We start from the raw sequence: 14,967 nt of genomic DNA, 5'->3' as shown, positions 1-14,967 counted from the left end.
CTGAAATACTTAGTTTCATGCTGAGACAGTTCTTTCTTCCTCCCTCTTCTCCTGTGCGTTGTTCAGCGTGAGAGAGTGACTACAAGTTCAGATGATATACTCACAAGACGTTTGTGTAGAAAAGCTCTCTCATTATTTGACCAATTCATTTGCCCCTTGCTGTGGCGTAGAACAAAAAATGGTTATTCTTATGATCTTCTATTTGGAATTAGCAGCCAAAGAAGCTTATGGCTTCTAAAAGGTTGCATAAGCATTACATATGATTGATAGAAGCTTAAACCAGTGTAGTCTGGTTGGGAGGTCAGGTTCAAACTCTTATCTTTGCCACTGTGTGACCTTGGGTATCTCTCAGCTTCAATTTCCCATGTCTAATATTAGAATAGTGTCCTACCTCACAAGGCTGTTGTGAAGGAAACATAATAAGCTTTGTGCTGACATGCAGAAATCAAGTAAGGACATGGGAAAAGTGTCACCTGCTAAATGTATTTTGCATGTGAGGCAACTGTTAGGCATAAGAATCCTGCCAGAGAAAAAGTTGTCAATCTAACAGTATTCTTAATGCTAATCATCTTTTCTCTTTTCTATATTCTTAACAGGTGGAATGTATCATGGTGATCTGACTGAGAAACTAAAACTACTGTACAAACTACACCTACCTCCAGGTGATCCACTTCTTTCTTTTAAACATCCAGTGGCGGTAATTTAGGGTTCCAACCTTTATGGCTCTTTATAGATTACCCAAGTGGTAAACTTTTAATACTCTGTGTCCACAGATGCATCATTGACCTAAGAAACAATCTGTAGAAGTTCCCAAAAACGGTGGTCATTGCAATGTTCTGAGGGAATCTGGTATAATGTAATGCTGGTATATCATGCCCAGCTGTTTCAACCACATTGGGACACAGCCTTCAAATACATTTATTAGGCCTGCAATTTTTAATTGACTTGATTGATGTGTGTTAATCAATGAAATCATTAATTGGAGAGAAAATTTAAATCATGGATTAAGCTAAAGGGCTCAAGTCTTTTGGGGTCATGCATATTGCAACTTTGTGTAAGTTCCTTCCTCCCTGCACCACTTAATGCTTCTCTGAGCAGCTTTTAAGTTTTTGTCAGCTGCTTTGGGAGTTTGTTTCTATGATTCTTCATTGCAGGCCTTCCTGTTATATGTCATCTCTTCTCCTGCCTTTTACAAATGTGGGTTGGGCCTACTAAAAGAGTAGTAATAATAGTAGCAGTAGTAGTAGAGCAGAAAAAATGAACTGAAGGTTCTTTAGAAATAGTTACCTTGCCTGTCTGCCTATTGACAAATTTGAACTGTATTCATTTACAGCAGACATTGGCTCAGTTCAGTCATAAATCATGCACCGTACAACTACATGCACCGTATGAGTCAAGCTTGCACACTCCCTTGCTCCCCTAGCATAGCAGCAAAGAGGTGATCAGAACATTTCCCTTAACTATTTCAGTTAATGACAGTGTACTGTTACATCTGACCCCTGTAGTGTGGCTAATCATAATTATGATTTATAGAAACAAGCCAGCTACATAAATCATGGTTTGAAGTTAGCATGTTTCTGTAGACTGTAGTTAAGACTAACCGCATTTTGTCCAGACATAATACTTAACTGTGATTTGTTAAAACAGAAGCAAAAGCTTCCAATATCCTCATGGCTGTGCTGGGCGGGAGGAGAGGAGGGGTGCGTACAAGCCTGTATCTCACATAGGCTCATTTTCATAATGATAAACTATGATATATCTTTCCAGCTGAACAAGATGATTGGCTCAATAAAAATGTATCGCCTCATCTGTTTCATTTGTAATTCTCTGGAATCAGCAAGACAGACAACCATTTATAGAGCAATCCTAACGCAAGTTGGAGGGGAGGAAAAAGTGGCTCATATGAGCCAAGAAGCAAGAATGCCAGCAAGGGAAGATCAGCTTGGCCTGAAGTGCATTTAAATGCCCACTTAAAGCTCACCATCTTGTTCTGGCCTTGAAAACTGATGTTTATCCATCCCCATTCCCTTGTGTTGTCATTTTAGTTTGTTTGCCTGATGTCAGGGCTTGTATTTCTCTCTCTTTTTAAAAAATGATGTGAGGTACTTTGGAAGCTGATAAATATCTGAGTAACAGGATAAAAATGCAGTAAATAAGGAAATACATTAGCTGTACTAGGTTCAGGTCGGCATAGCTGAGGGGCTCAATTCAGGGGAACAGAGGGACTTTGGGTCTAGCAGAACCAAAGCCATCTTCAGCCTGCCGCGTCCCCCCCACCCCCAAATACCCAATTTCAGGGCCTACTTCCAGCAGGAACACAGCAAAAGTAGATTTATGTGGAAATTTCAGAGGTGTACTGGTGACCTTCAGGTGACCAGTACACCACCTTTGCTGGTGGGGCTTCTCTCTGTCAACCTCTGCTACCTCTTTACCCCCTTGGACAGCTGTCCAAGGGTAGTTAGGATTATGCTGTTACTTTTTTTTATTTTTTTATTAAAATATTTATAACCTACCTTTTGACCCAAAGTTTCCAGGGCAGTTTATTTATTTAAAAAGTTTATAAGCTGCCTTTTAGGGCAAACCGTCCCAAGGTGGTGTACAACAAAACTAAAAGCACAGAACACAACAAAACAATAAGACCATTAATAAAAACAAAGGTAAAAACCAAAATTAACAATTAAACCCAGACAGTACCATGTACACAACAGCCTCAGCAGAATCCTAACTCAGTTATTGGCCAAGGTAAAGAGGTGAATTTTTAGGACTTTAAGACCTGGAACAATGAGGCCTGGTGGACATCAGTTGGAACAGAGTTACACAAGTGGGGGATTAGGATGTATTAAACCAAACATTTTAACAAAACATATTAAAAACAATATAAGATTAGATTTTTTAAAACCTAGATTTAAAAGCACTGTAGAAAAAACCAGTTAGCAACAACTGATCAGAGCAGCAGAGACAAGAAAAAGAGGTAATCAGGACAATTAAATTATATGCTGCTGTTTAGATACTCCGAAATGCTGTTTCAGTTCCATAACTTAAAAGAAATATGACATGGTTTTTGATCAGCATACCACCTGGTAGAGTTTGAATCATTGGATTATACCCAATGGTGTCTTCCCACTCACAGAAAGTTCTTTATAATCCAATAGAGGCTTCAGTGAACAAGGCATTTTTGCAAATTCCCCCTTTCTCCCTCAGCCTCTCATGCTATTCTGGGGTGGGGATGGGAAGTCCCCCAAACTTCTGGAGCATATTTAGAAGGCTGCAGAGATAACTGGGAATCAGCAAGAATTCTCCCACCCCCCTCGGCTGCCCTATTTGCAGACGCTATATATTAGTAAGATGAGTAGTTGGTTTTTTTGTATTGTTCTCATTTTTGGTTCAATTAAAAATGTTTTATGTCTGTATTATGTTTTGTCATATTTTAGGGTTATATAACCATTTTGGGGTCTTGTTTTGTATATTGCCCTTTGGATCTTTGTATGAAGGATCTTTGGATGAAGGACAGTTTAAAAATCACAACAACAATAACAACACCAACCATCTATAAGTCCCATTAGTCAGGGATAAGTGTTTGAAAGTTGTCTTGAGTTCTTCTAATAACTCAGGGTACTGTAGGGAATCAGTCTATAACTATATTTGTCCCCTACAAAACCTGATTTATATCACACACACGCATGTAATTATATTATACTATATTATATATATCAAATTTGGGACAGGCTAGTTGACCACAGTTCAGCTTGACCGTATTTCAGGGCCTTTATAAATGAAAAGCCTCAAGTAAAAACAGGCTAATTAAAAAGAGGATGTAGTGACTAGCACAAAGGTACATGAAGGAAGAATTATAAAAGATTGTGCTTTGTTAACAGAGTATGCAAGTCAGGAGAAACACGTGTCATCCTGTGGTTAATACTGTGGTACATGAACGTAGCTAGAGTGCAATTCTCTTGATGTGGACAGAGGTCACGGGGAAAAAGAGGTAACAAGTGATGTAAGGGGAAGTATAGATAGATGTAAAGAGGTGAGAATAAAAGAGTACAATAGCTGGTCACATCATGCATCATGTTCAAGGGTAAAACTATAAAAATAAAGGAAAGCTACTAGGAGGGGTCTTTTCTGATGGCAGAAAGCTATAGCAACAGTTCATCTTCCTGTTCTAAACTTTGTTAACTAATACCATGGTACTATCTTTTTTCTATAATTCTTGTCTTGAATATATTTTGTTAACATTTATATTTTGTTAACAAATAAATTCTAAGCATATGGGCATCTATTTATAAAGTAACTATGCTGTCTGAGTCAAGGGGGGATCACAGCCTATGAATCCCATCCTCTGTACTAGATAGGATTAGTCAACCTCTATACTAGACCAGTTCTAATGGGGACCCTGTTGTTTAAGTTTAAAGAGTCCAAATAGATTTTTGGACCAAATTATTATCCCTACAGTATAAATTAAATAATAAAATATAATAGATAGAGTGATGGCTTCACGCTTTCCTCTCTTTGCATAGCTCTGAGCCCAGAGGAAGCAGAGTCTGCTCTGGAGGCTGCAAGTTACTTCACAGAGGATAATGCTACAGAAGGTAACAGTGATCAGTCTTGCCTAACTGAGGGATGAACACTTAAATATTCTGAAGCTACTCTGGGTGGTTTTCTTAGTTATCCTTCTCAGCAAATTGTTGTCACAGAAATTATCTTGCTGCTGTTGTTTACTATAGGGAGATGAGCTATTTTTATGTGAAGTGCTGATAGAACGCTACTGAGGAAGGCTAAAACTGCTTGATCTTATCAGATTGCTTTTCCTACTCAGGGTTCTTGCTCAGATCTTGTATATTTTGTTTCCTTTTTTTGTCCCCCCCCTTTCTGTTGCTCTGTATTTTGACTCACTCTTGTTATGTCTCGACTTCCTCCCTGCCCTCAAAGCCTCTCTCTCTCTCTCTCTCTTTTGTCTTCGCTTCCCTAGTATCTCCTTTTGTCTCAGAACTGGATCTCTTCCTGCATTGTGATTCTCAAGGTTAGTTTGAAAGCCTGCACAAAAGTGGGCCACTATTAGTGTGCTAAAATTACTGCCTGCCAAATGTAGTGAAAGCCCATATAAAATGACATTGTTTTAGTACTACTCCTCACTGCTGCTACTGTGACATAGCAGCCAGACATATTATTTTATTTTCTTAATCTATGATCAATTTTAGATAGTTTCACTAAAAATTCAATTATTAGTTCCTCTGATTCCATATATAACTATCTCAAATTCACTGCACAGGTCATTGACCTGGAAGAGGCACAACTTCTAATAACTGAACTGGTAACCATAAGGTTTGTTTCACAAATGGCGATGTTTAGCACCAGAGGAAGCTGAAAGTCAGGCTTACTAGCCCAACCAAGCCAAACCTTTTTCTGTATTCTTGCAATATAAAGGCCCAGTTTGCATGTCATGATAAACCAGGGTTCTCTGGATTGAGAATATCAGGATTGAGCAGCATGCTGGCACGCATCATTCCATTGCTCCCGCTTAGTAACCTCTGTCTGTGGTTTGTTTATCACAACATCCGAACTGAGACCTCTGGCTTATCTTTCCCCAAATCAGCCAAAATCCTAAGCTGTGCTTTCTTGTTGGCTGATATCTCTGGCTTGTTTGGGGAGAGACAAGCCAGAACTCCTCGTTCGAACATCACAATAAACAAACCAGGGACAGAGTTTAGCCACACCCACTTGCAGCAAGAGTGATCAAGCAGGGAGCTTGAAGATTCTCTGGAACCCTGGCTTATTGTTGTGGCCAAAGAGTTATGCCTTATCCAGTGCGTACTACTACCAATATATTTTCTGTTGGCTCCATGTTTAAAATGTGTTGCCTTTGTATAGTTTGTCAAAGAGTAGCAGAAAAGTGCAGAATGTATTAACAGATACCAAAAATTGAGGAATACTAAATATTTAATGTGATCTAGAGTAAAATGTGCATGTTGGTATATTTTTATCTGAATATTTTTAATCTTGCCCTGTATTACACTTCCTCTCCGCCCTTTCCAAGTTAAAGCACTGATCCTTTTCTCCAGTAGTTCGTGGTGCAGTTTATTCTGACTTGTCTTTCATTACTTACTGGGTGTGTTCGGACAATCATGGGGGGGGGGGGGAGCTTCTCCCTCTACGCTGTGTGTGTGCCCGTCATTTACATAATTACCCGCACGGCAGTGCAGGTTGGCATGTTGTCTGAACACAGCGCACAGCACAGTGGGGGTGGCTTTGTACACACCCTACAACCCCTAATGCAAGTCGTGGGTTGTAGGGTGGGTACAAAGCCATCCCTGCCCACCACACCGGGTTCGGATGACATGCCAACCCGTGCGGTGGCGCAAGTAATTATATAAACAATGAGCATGTGTGGGGCATGCGTAGAGGCACGGAGAGAAGCCACAATGGCTTCTTTCCTCCTGTGATCGTCTGAACCTGGCAATTCCCTTCTTTTTGTGCTGGCCATATTATGCACTCTGCTGTTTCAGTCTAATTTGTTTTATCCTCTTCACATCAAATAAGTAACTCTATAATTACTTCTTCCAGAATGCTCTGTTAATCTTTTCTCACTTTCTTCTCTTAATATAAACATAATCATTCTCTTGGTCCATCTGGTCCAGCTTTTTGTTTCCAAAATTGGCCAGATACACACTGAAAAGCTCATCAGCACAGCATTCTGCAGATAGCCATACCATACCCTGACATTTGTCCCCAGCATTTGGTAAAGCAGAGATGAATATAGTGAATATGGCCCATGAATATTATATCACCATTTTTAGGTATCATTTTTTGTTAAAGGATTTTCCTAATCCTTCTTAAAAACCCATCTTCATCAGCTTGTGACAGCAGTGAACCCCATATTAATTGGACTTTATGTGAAGAACTCTTTTTTATTAGTCTTTAGCTTTAGTTCTAATATTTTGAAGGACACTAATTTCTATCAATTCACTCTCTCCACATCATTTATAAGTTGATGCAGCTCTAGCCTGTAATGTCTCTGTCACCATTTTTTTCTAAACTAAAAAGCCTTGTTCCTGCTTGCTCTAATTAACCATGCGTATAATTAATTTCACATTTCAACCATTGAAGATGAGTGAAAGAAATATTCAGGAAACAAGATTTTATTGTGTTTGTTCAAGCAAAGGCTTTTGCTCTCAAATCTCTACCCACCCCCATTACAGAATCAAAAGTGCTTGAGGGGGAAACCAACATATGTGCAAACATACATGCAAATCAGATCTCGCTGAGGTGTTTCTTTCTACTGCAGCTTGGCTTTCCCTTCACCTTGACCTGATTCACACAACACAACAGCCCACCATGTCTTAATTTACCCGTGGGGGCTGTTGGGCTAAGCACCCACTGGTGCCATTTTTGCATGGCACTCACGGGCACCTGACTTGCTGTGGCTTGTCATGTTGTGCAAACCCAGACTGTAGGGGTTGAGGATTAGACAACCCTCAGCCCATGGCTTGTTTTAAGGTTATATATGCATCCTTTGCTTTGTTATGTATTCTTCAGTGTAAACAATATTAGGAGAGACATTTTGTTGTCCTGTGTTGTATGCACTGCTCTTGATTAAGGTATTTACTATTTTGTTTCGTCTGGGTTTGTAGAAGCAGCTGTGCAGGAAGACAAGGCAGCAAGAAATAGCAACTCCAAAGATCAAGGTAATCAAGTTTTCTTAGTACTGGCAGACGTACCCTTTCCTTGTGACTCATGAAGCGTCCATCCTCCCAGAAGTGCACCCTGGTTCAGTGCCTGGGCTCAAAACTTCCCTTTTTTGGACAGTAAAATACCTTAAATGGAGTAACAAGAATTAATTGTCCTCTCAGCTGTCAACTTCATTATGTTTGGGTGTTGGGTGTTGTGGCTTGCAGCTTCCAGCAGTCCAAAGCTGCAACTGTAACTTGCAAGCTGCAACAGAGGGTATTTTTTTTTACTGCTGCTAGTTTGAAATAGCATGCAAAACATTTGCTCTCTTAAGCTGTGCTGGATAGTTTCTTAAAGGAACATGCCCTGAGCTAAAAGAAATCCCCAACACTGTGTCAAAGTCACCCAAATTCAAGAATATGCATATTCTTACACTTCTGTCTTTGTTATGTTGGCTTGATTTTCCTTCAGAGGAGAAAGGCACCAGTCCCCAAGATTACAGATACCACCTACGAATGTGGGCCAAGGAAAAAGATTCCAAAAAAGAAACTATCAAAGATCTTCCTAAAATGAGTCAGGTAGGAATTTATTTGAAAATCTGCTATGCATTTAAAAAGGAATCTCTGAGATACTTAGTGTTTATATAGTTTCAAAGTACTGGGCTGAATCAGAAAGTTTAATGTTTTTGATTGTTGTAACATGTGATCCTTGATCTGAGTTCTGTGACTCCTTTCAGACAATAAAGTACAGTTATACTATGGCTTATCTTTAAAGGACCAAGACATTGGAGAGAAATAGCATGGCCTGCACTTTGCCACCTTTGGACTTTGTAAAATACTATTGCTACAATTAGCAGACCAAATTTGTGAGAGCTTCTTTCAGATATCACTGTATGATATGAATGTTTTGTATCTTTTCTCACCATTGCCATTAAACATTGCTGTAGGGATCGAACTGGTGTTTGAACTTCAAATGGAGAATGATATCAAATATACATACCAATGTTCACTGTAATATTTTAGTGCTGAAGAGAGATAATGCATTACAGGACATTTTACATCTTTTCCACCCCTTTGGAAACAGGCCTGTAAGCAAATAAGGGTTCAAACTCGATATGTAGAATTGTGTCCTGAACTTGTATACCAACTTTCATTTGGATGTTTCCATCTTCAACCCTAATTACAATGCTAATTTTGATTCTGATATCTCAACCTTCAAGGACAAGGATGGGGAATTCTTTTTCTGTTGAGGCCACATTCTCTCAGAGGGTAATTTGTGAGGGGTTGCATGCTGGCGATAGGCAGGGCTAAATCCAAAAGTAGTTGGGGGCCACACCTTCTCTCTCTCTCTCTCTCTCTCTCTCTCTCTCTCTCTTTGCCACCCCCTTCTCTCTCTTTTTCTGCCTCCCTCCCTGACCTGTTCGGATGATCAAAACAAACCACAGTGGTGTAAACAAGCCACTGTGGTTTGTTGTGAGCTGCAGCGCATGCTGGGGACGATTTGTATAATCACCATCCAAGCGCAGCTTATCATATCGTCCAAACCAAGGTGGCATGGCTTGTTGGAGGGTTAAACAACCCTCAAATAAGTTATGGGCTGTTGTAGGGATAGTTGAGAGTTGTTAACCCTCCAACAAGCTATGCTGCCCAGGTTCTGATGACATGACAACCCACAGCTGGGTGGTGATTATGCAAATCATGCCCAGCACATGCTGCAGCTCACAACAAGCCACCACAGCTTAAGTCATGGTGGCTTGTTTTGATTGTGCGAACTGGCCCTATGTCTCTTTCTCCCCACCCAGTGGGTTGCTGGGCAAGGGGCAATTGCTCTTACCAGAGGCCTGAACTGATCACTTGCAGAGGACTTTTGAAATTAGGCATAGGGCTGCAGGTTGCGCACTCCTGTTTAAGGGACATATCATGTTTATAAAGAAATGGAGGATACCAAGCAAGTGAATTAAGGTAAACATCTAAGTTCACACAGCCAGAGATTACCCCACTCCCACCCTTTTTTAATTCTATTTCATTCTCATGTAATCCTCTTATGATGTGATTTTTGCTTAAAATTTGGAATGTGGTATTGCCTGACAACATGGCTGGCTCTCTGAGAACAAGTCTTTCAGGGAAATATTCACAGAACACCTGCTAACTACTAGTCACACTTCAATTTTTTTTTAAAAACCCATGTATTTATTATGGTACATGTTCAAGGTGGGGTTTACAAGCATCCCCATAACTTTAGAAAACAACTGTTAACAGACTGCTGCTGCATCCAATAGTAACTACCATGGTCTGGTTCAGACATAATGCTACACAATTGTTTAATGTTACATGCACAATCTTGGGCTTGTGTGCTTTCTCCGCCTCCTCTAGGCATAGCTGTGAGGAGATCAGAAGTTTTCAATTAACCACAGTTTATTGTTTAATCTGAACCTAAAATAATAATCTTAGCTATAGATTGGGGAAAAAGCTAATTTCATAAACCACAGTTTGAAGTTGGCTTGTTTCCTTAAACCATAGTTAACATTAAACATAGTTTGTCCAGGTTTGGACATAAAGACTGGGTACTGACAACACAATATTTGGCCAAAATAACCTGGTCTGATAACCCACGGTCTGCAGAGTGGGTTATTTAACCCATTATTTGGGCTGGCTACAGAGCTGTGTAGCAAGAGTGATCAAAACAGCTGCCACTCTGCTCTTCAGTGGTTTACTGCTTAGGAACACATTAAAGCAACCAAGCCAGCTGTGTAGAGGAGGCAGGGCATGAGGTTTGGTCCTGATCCTGCAAACCCCCAAGGTGTTATAGGCATCTCCCCGTTTTTGGTGCATCTTGGATTTTCGCTGCTTTCAGGGTTAGGGTACAGGGTTTTCATAGTGTATCGGATGCTTCCTTAGTAGAGGCAGGATATGAGTTTTGGTCCCAATCCTGCAAACCCCCAAGGTTTTCTAGCCACTTCCCCCCTTTGGTGCATTCAGGATTTTTGCTCCTCTGGAGTAAATGCACAGGGATTTGGTGGTGGATCGGGTGCCTCCTGACTAGGAGAGGCTGTGTGTGGAGTTTGATCCCAATCCTGCAAACCCACAAGGGTTTCTAACCATTTCCCCCTTTTTGGTGCATTTGAGAAATTCCCTCCTTGGTGAGTGATCGCGCAGGGGTTTGATAATGGATCTGGTGCCTCCTGACTGGTTTTGTGTATGAAGTTTTGTCTCGATCCTGCAAAATTCCAGTGCTTCAGAGGTGAAACAGCGCCACTGCTCGGGTGGGAGGACTGCAGCAGGGTGGGGGAGGGGGGATGTGAGTCAAATTACACACAGTAGCTTAATAAGCTATTAGCCTGCTTGTGTGGCAGGGAATCATAGGCTATTTAAAAAATAAGCCACTGGGTGTAGCTTATTAACCTATCATGGGCTATCATGTCATCCAAATGCAGCCAAAGATCAACTATGCTTTGTTAAAAATAAGTGAACTCTTCTGATCTCCTTGTGGCTGCACCAGAAGGGAGGGAAGGGAAGAGTAATGACCCCAAATCTTGTTTATGTAATACTGAACCACAGTTTAGCTTTACATCTGAACAACGCCTATGTTTCTGATAAAAAAAAAACTCATTAAAACTCCCTCATAGGAGTCCCAATAATTATGGAGTGTCCAAAGGTCTCATAAAAGGACTTAGAGAATTCCAAACCTTGCAGTCACATCAGCGAAGCAGGCATGGTAGGGCAAATGTGAATCAATAGAATTTAACAAAAGCAAAATTAAATTTATTTATCTAGAATTTACATAGCATTACAAATAAAAAGGTTAAAACAAGGTAAACAAAGCAAGCTTTGCACACACACTTAACTGATGATGGTTTTCTAAGCCAGGCAGGCACACAATTCTTGTTTCAGGAGAAAAATTCTAAGTTTACCTCATTCTGAAAATGGGGGTGCATGTGCCTCTCTTCGAACAAAGACATTTTGAATGCACAGGCCATCAATTCATGTTCGTGCACATGCACCTCTGCCTCAGTTCTCTAAGCGAGGGGAAGTCTCTTTTTTCTTGGCATGCAAAGGGGAAACTTCCCTATTTCAGTATTTCTATGGGACAGAAAATGTATTTTATCATTGGGTGGTGAGAATAGGTTTTTGCTAATCAATCTGAGGGATGAACATTAAACTCCCAATCATAAAAGGGCAAGCAAACAGATAACCATATCTTTTTGCCTGATACATGGCCTTACCTGTGGACATGGCTACAAATCCACATTGGCCTTATAAAAACGAAGTAAAGCCTCTCAGATTAGCATTACTTAGTTAACAGGATAACAAACAAAAGGAAGGCAACTGTGGTGGTTGGGGGAATTGTCTGCTATTGTCATACACACATCTATATAGGCAGGCAGAGGAGAAATATGGAGTTTGGCCAAGTTAGTTGTTTGAACTTTAAAAATACAGGTAAGTTCCATACTTATCATTCATGGTCTTACTATGTGAAACATGAGTGTGCATCTCAAATGAGAATGTCCTACATTATGAAAACCTGCAATGTTATCTGCATAGTTGTTAACTTGAGATTATAAAAAAATAATGAATATTAGACTTTCTCACTGGTTAGCTTATCATTTTGCATCATTGTCAGTTTGAAGATTTTGCACCTAAACATTTAGCAGTTGTCACAGCGTGTATCTCTCTTTTTAAGGAGCAGTTTATAGAGCTGTGCAAGACCCTTTACAACATGTTCAGCGAGGACCCTGTGGAGCAAGAGCTGTACCATGCCATTGCCACCGTTGCCAGCCTCCTCCTGCGCATTGGAGAGGTGGGCAAAAAGTTCTCCCACCAACCTGCTAAAAAGGCTGACAATCTCAAAACAAACAGCACTCAGGACCCAGTAAGTGAAGAAGAGTCTCCAACCTCTGATCAGAGTCAGAATTCAACTGTAGAGCAGTATTCCCAACCACCCCCAGAAGACAAAGCTTCTGGAGATATTCAGGTTGAGAAACACCAACAGGAGAATCAGATGTTTGCAGATGGCGGTGGCGAGGGTCCAGGATCTCCCACACAGCTGTTTTCAGATGATGAAACTAAAGATGATATGTCCATGTCCTCATACTCCATGGTTAGCACAGGTTCCCTGCAGTGTGAAGATATTGCCGATGATACAGTGCTGGTTGGTTGTGAGGCTGGCAGTTCAGCTGCACGATATGGCAGCACCATTGACACAGACTGGTCCATCTCCTTTGAACAGATCTTAGCCTCCATGCTTACAGAGACAGCCCTAGTAAACTACTTTGAGAAGAAAGTTGACATTACACAGAAGATCAAGGACCAAAAGAAAGTGGAAAGGCAGTTCAGTTCATCCAGTGATTATGAACTTTCCTCAGTGTCAGGCTGAACTCAGGGGAATAAAGCAAGGTTTGGTTAGTAAGTGGTGGGAAATCTAGAAACATGGTGGATGGCTGGACACTTTTTGTTTTGTTTTTTTACCAACACCTATAACTACCCATCAATTAAAGTAGTTTCAGCTGAGAAAGGGGCTTATCACAGTGACTTTTTGATATAGATACCTCCCAGGAGGACACCTTGCTTGCTGGGTTTACATTACATTCTCAAAAGCATGAAAGCCTAGAACCTAATAGCCTCTGTGGCCTAGAATTACTACAGTAAATTATGCATGTGTGCCTCTGCCTATCTTTCTTTAATGAAGCTTGATTTCAGTCTAACTATGCTATACTTTCATTTGCGTTAGGGTCCTTGGTAATTGTTCACAAGAAATGCAGCCTACCTTCAATTCCTTCCTCTATGTGTTAGGTCAAAGGGAGGCAGCAAACACAATGTATGAAAGTGCTGTAGAGGTTCTCAGCCTGCCTAAAAGACCGTTGTTAGGAACCTAGATACTATGCAGTAACTTGTCAAATGTAAAGACGTTTTATTCTCTTACTCTTGGCATCCTACAGCTAGAATGCACCCATGCCTTGGGACAGCTGGTTTCTATCCCAAGTGATATACCATTACAGTAGCATGTGGTTTTCAAAATCTCCAAAGAAAAAAGCATACTAATATATTTTAGCCCAGTTTTAACTCTTCAGTGCCATATGCTTGTTTTTAATTTCCCTGAAAGAAAGAAGCACTGAGAATTGCAACAACCATGGAGATTAGCATAGGATGAATGTCACAGTCCTGGGAATTGCAAGCTACTGATAAGGCCACAAGTCTTGCTGCTTTGAGCATTAGCTTGCGTCTTTCATAATTTTACACGGTACGAGGGCTCTAAGGGAGCCTCAATAAATTTGGGATTTGAAGAAGTTGGTATTAATGGGCAAGCCCTGTGCCCATATCCATGTAAGCCAGTTATCATAAAAGCGTTGCATCACTGGAGAGACTGCTTAACTGACCTGTTTCTCACTGTGGTCAGATCTACAGATTTTGTGTGTGTACTAAACCTAGCTAGACCTCCATAGATAATGCAGGTGTGGACATGGTTTATGTCTCTCTTCCACTTAGATCTTAGTCCTGTTTACCTGAATCAACTAACCTACGGCTGTGTGGTGGTCTAGATGTTGCACACCATAGAGATCTCACTATGGTACTACAAGTCAAACAGTTTCTGTAATGTACTTTAACATTGTGTGATGTTTAGATCACCTTGTGCTCTCGTGGCATAGAGTTTAGTTATGGGACCTGCCTTCTGTGAATCACGTGTGGACCAGAGGAAAACTGGAGCTCCATTTTGGGATTGGTAGCTTCCCTATGGGAAGGCATTCACTCTCAAGAAGTGCTACTATATTTGTTTATATTTGTATACATGCTCAATACATATGTATATTATTCAGTCACATGAGCTTCATTGAAACTGTGTGAATGCTAGCGTGGCTGTTGCTGGGCCAGCGATGAGTATGGGTCACATTGGCAGTTCAGAAAGTGAAAAGTCTGAAGGCCTAGGGTAGATGTGTACAAGGAATCTACCACTTGGTGCAATACTCAGTGTTACTCCAATTTTGTGGCATACTCTGTATGTTTAAGTCCTCCTTCCTTAGTCTTGCACCTGGAAAGCAGGCAATAGAAATATTAGCTTTTACTAATTATTCAGTAATTTATTGTAATTTCTTTTAAAAAAAATACGAATACATGTGATTTTACATTGTTTTTGTCTGATCAATCACGTACATATTCAATAAATGAACAGAATCACACATAGCCATAGAATTGCTTATGCTTTATTTTATCTGCCCAGTAGATGGCATAGAAGTGGAATGAAAGGAATCAAGCAAGTATGAGATGCTTTGATAAACTTGAGGGAAATTTTATACCTGTTTAAGACAGA

At 40.4% G+C, this 14,967-nt stretch overlaps 1 protein-coding gene across 3 annotated transcripts in view; it reads left to right on the top strand.

Moving 5' to 3' along the window:
• The window catches only part of TBC1D9B (TBC1 domain family member 9B), a 45,621-nt gene extending 30,781 nt beyond the window's left edge, over positions 1–14,840 (top strand). For all 3 annotated transcript variants that reach the window (XM_084839082.1, XM_084839084.1, XM_084839083.1), the window contains 5 exons: positions 597–662; positions 4,518–4,589; positions 7,629–7,682; positions 8,137–8,243; positions 12,346–14,840. In XM_084839082.1, the coding sequence (XP_084695208.1) occupies positions 597–662; positions 4,518–4,589; positions 7,629–7,682; positions 8,137–8,243; positions 12,346–13,038 (992 nt within the window). In that variant the 3' untranslated portion in view covers positions 13,039–14,840. The remainder of the gene's footprint in view (positions 1–596; positions 663–4,517; positions 4,590–7,628; positions 7,683–8,136; positions 8,244–12,345) is intronic.
• Positions 14,841–14,967: the final 127 nt, after the last annotated feature.

The sequence above is a fragment of the Heloderma suspectum genome, chromosome 2, assembly GCF_057233095.1.
Source record: "Heloderma suspectum isolate Gila_16-S chromosome 2, 16-S_ref, whole genome shotgun sequence".
NCBI classification, from domain to species: domain Eukaryota; kingdom Metazoa; phylum Chordata; class Lepidosauria; order Squamata; family Helodermatidae; genus Heloderma; species Heloderma suspectum.
This window is presented reverse-complemented; position numbering and strand designations above follow the sequence as displayed.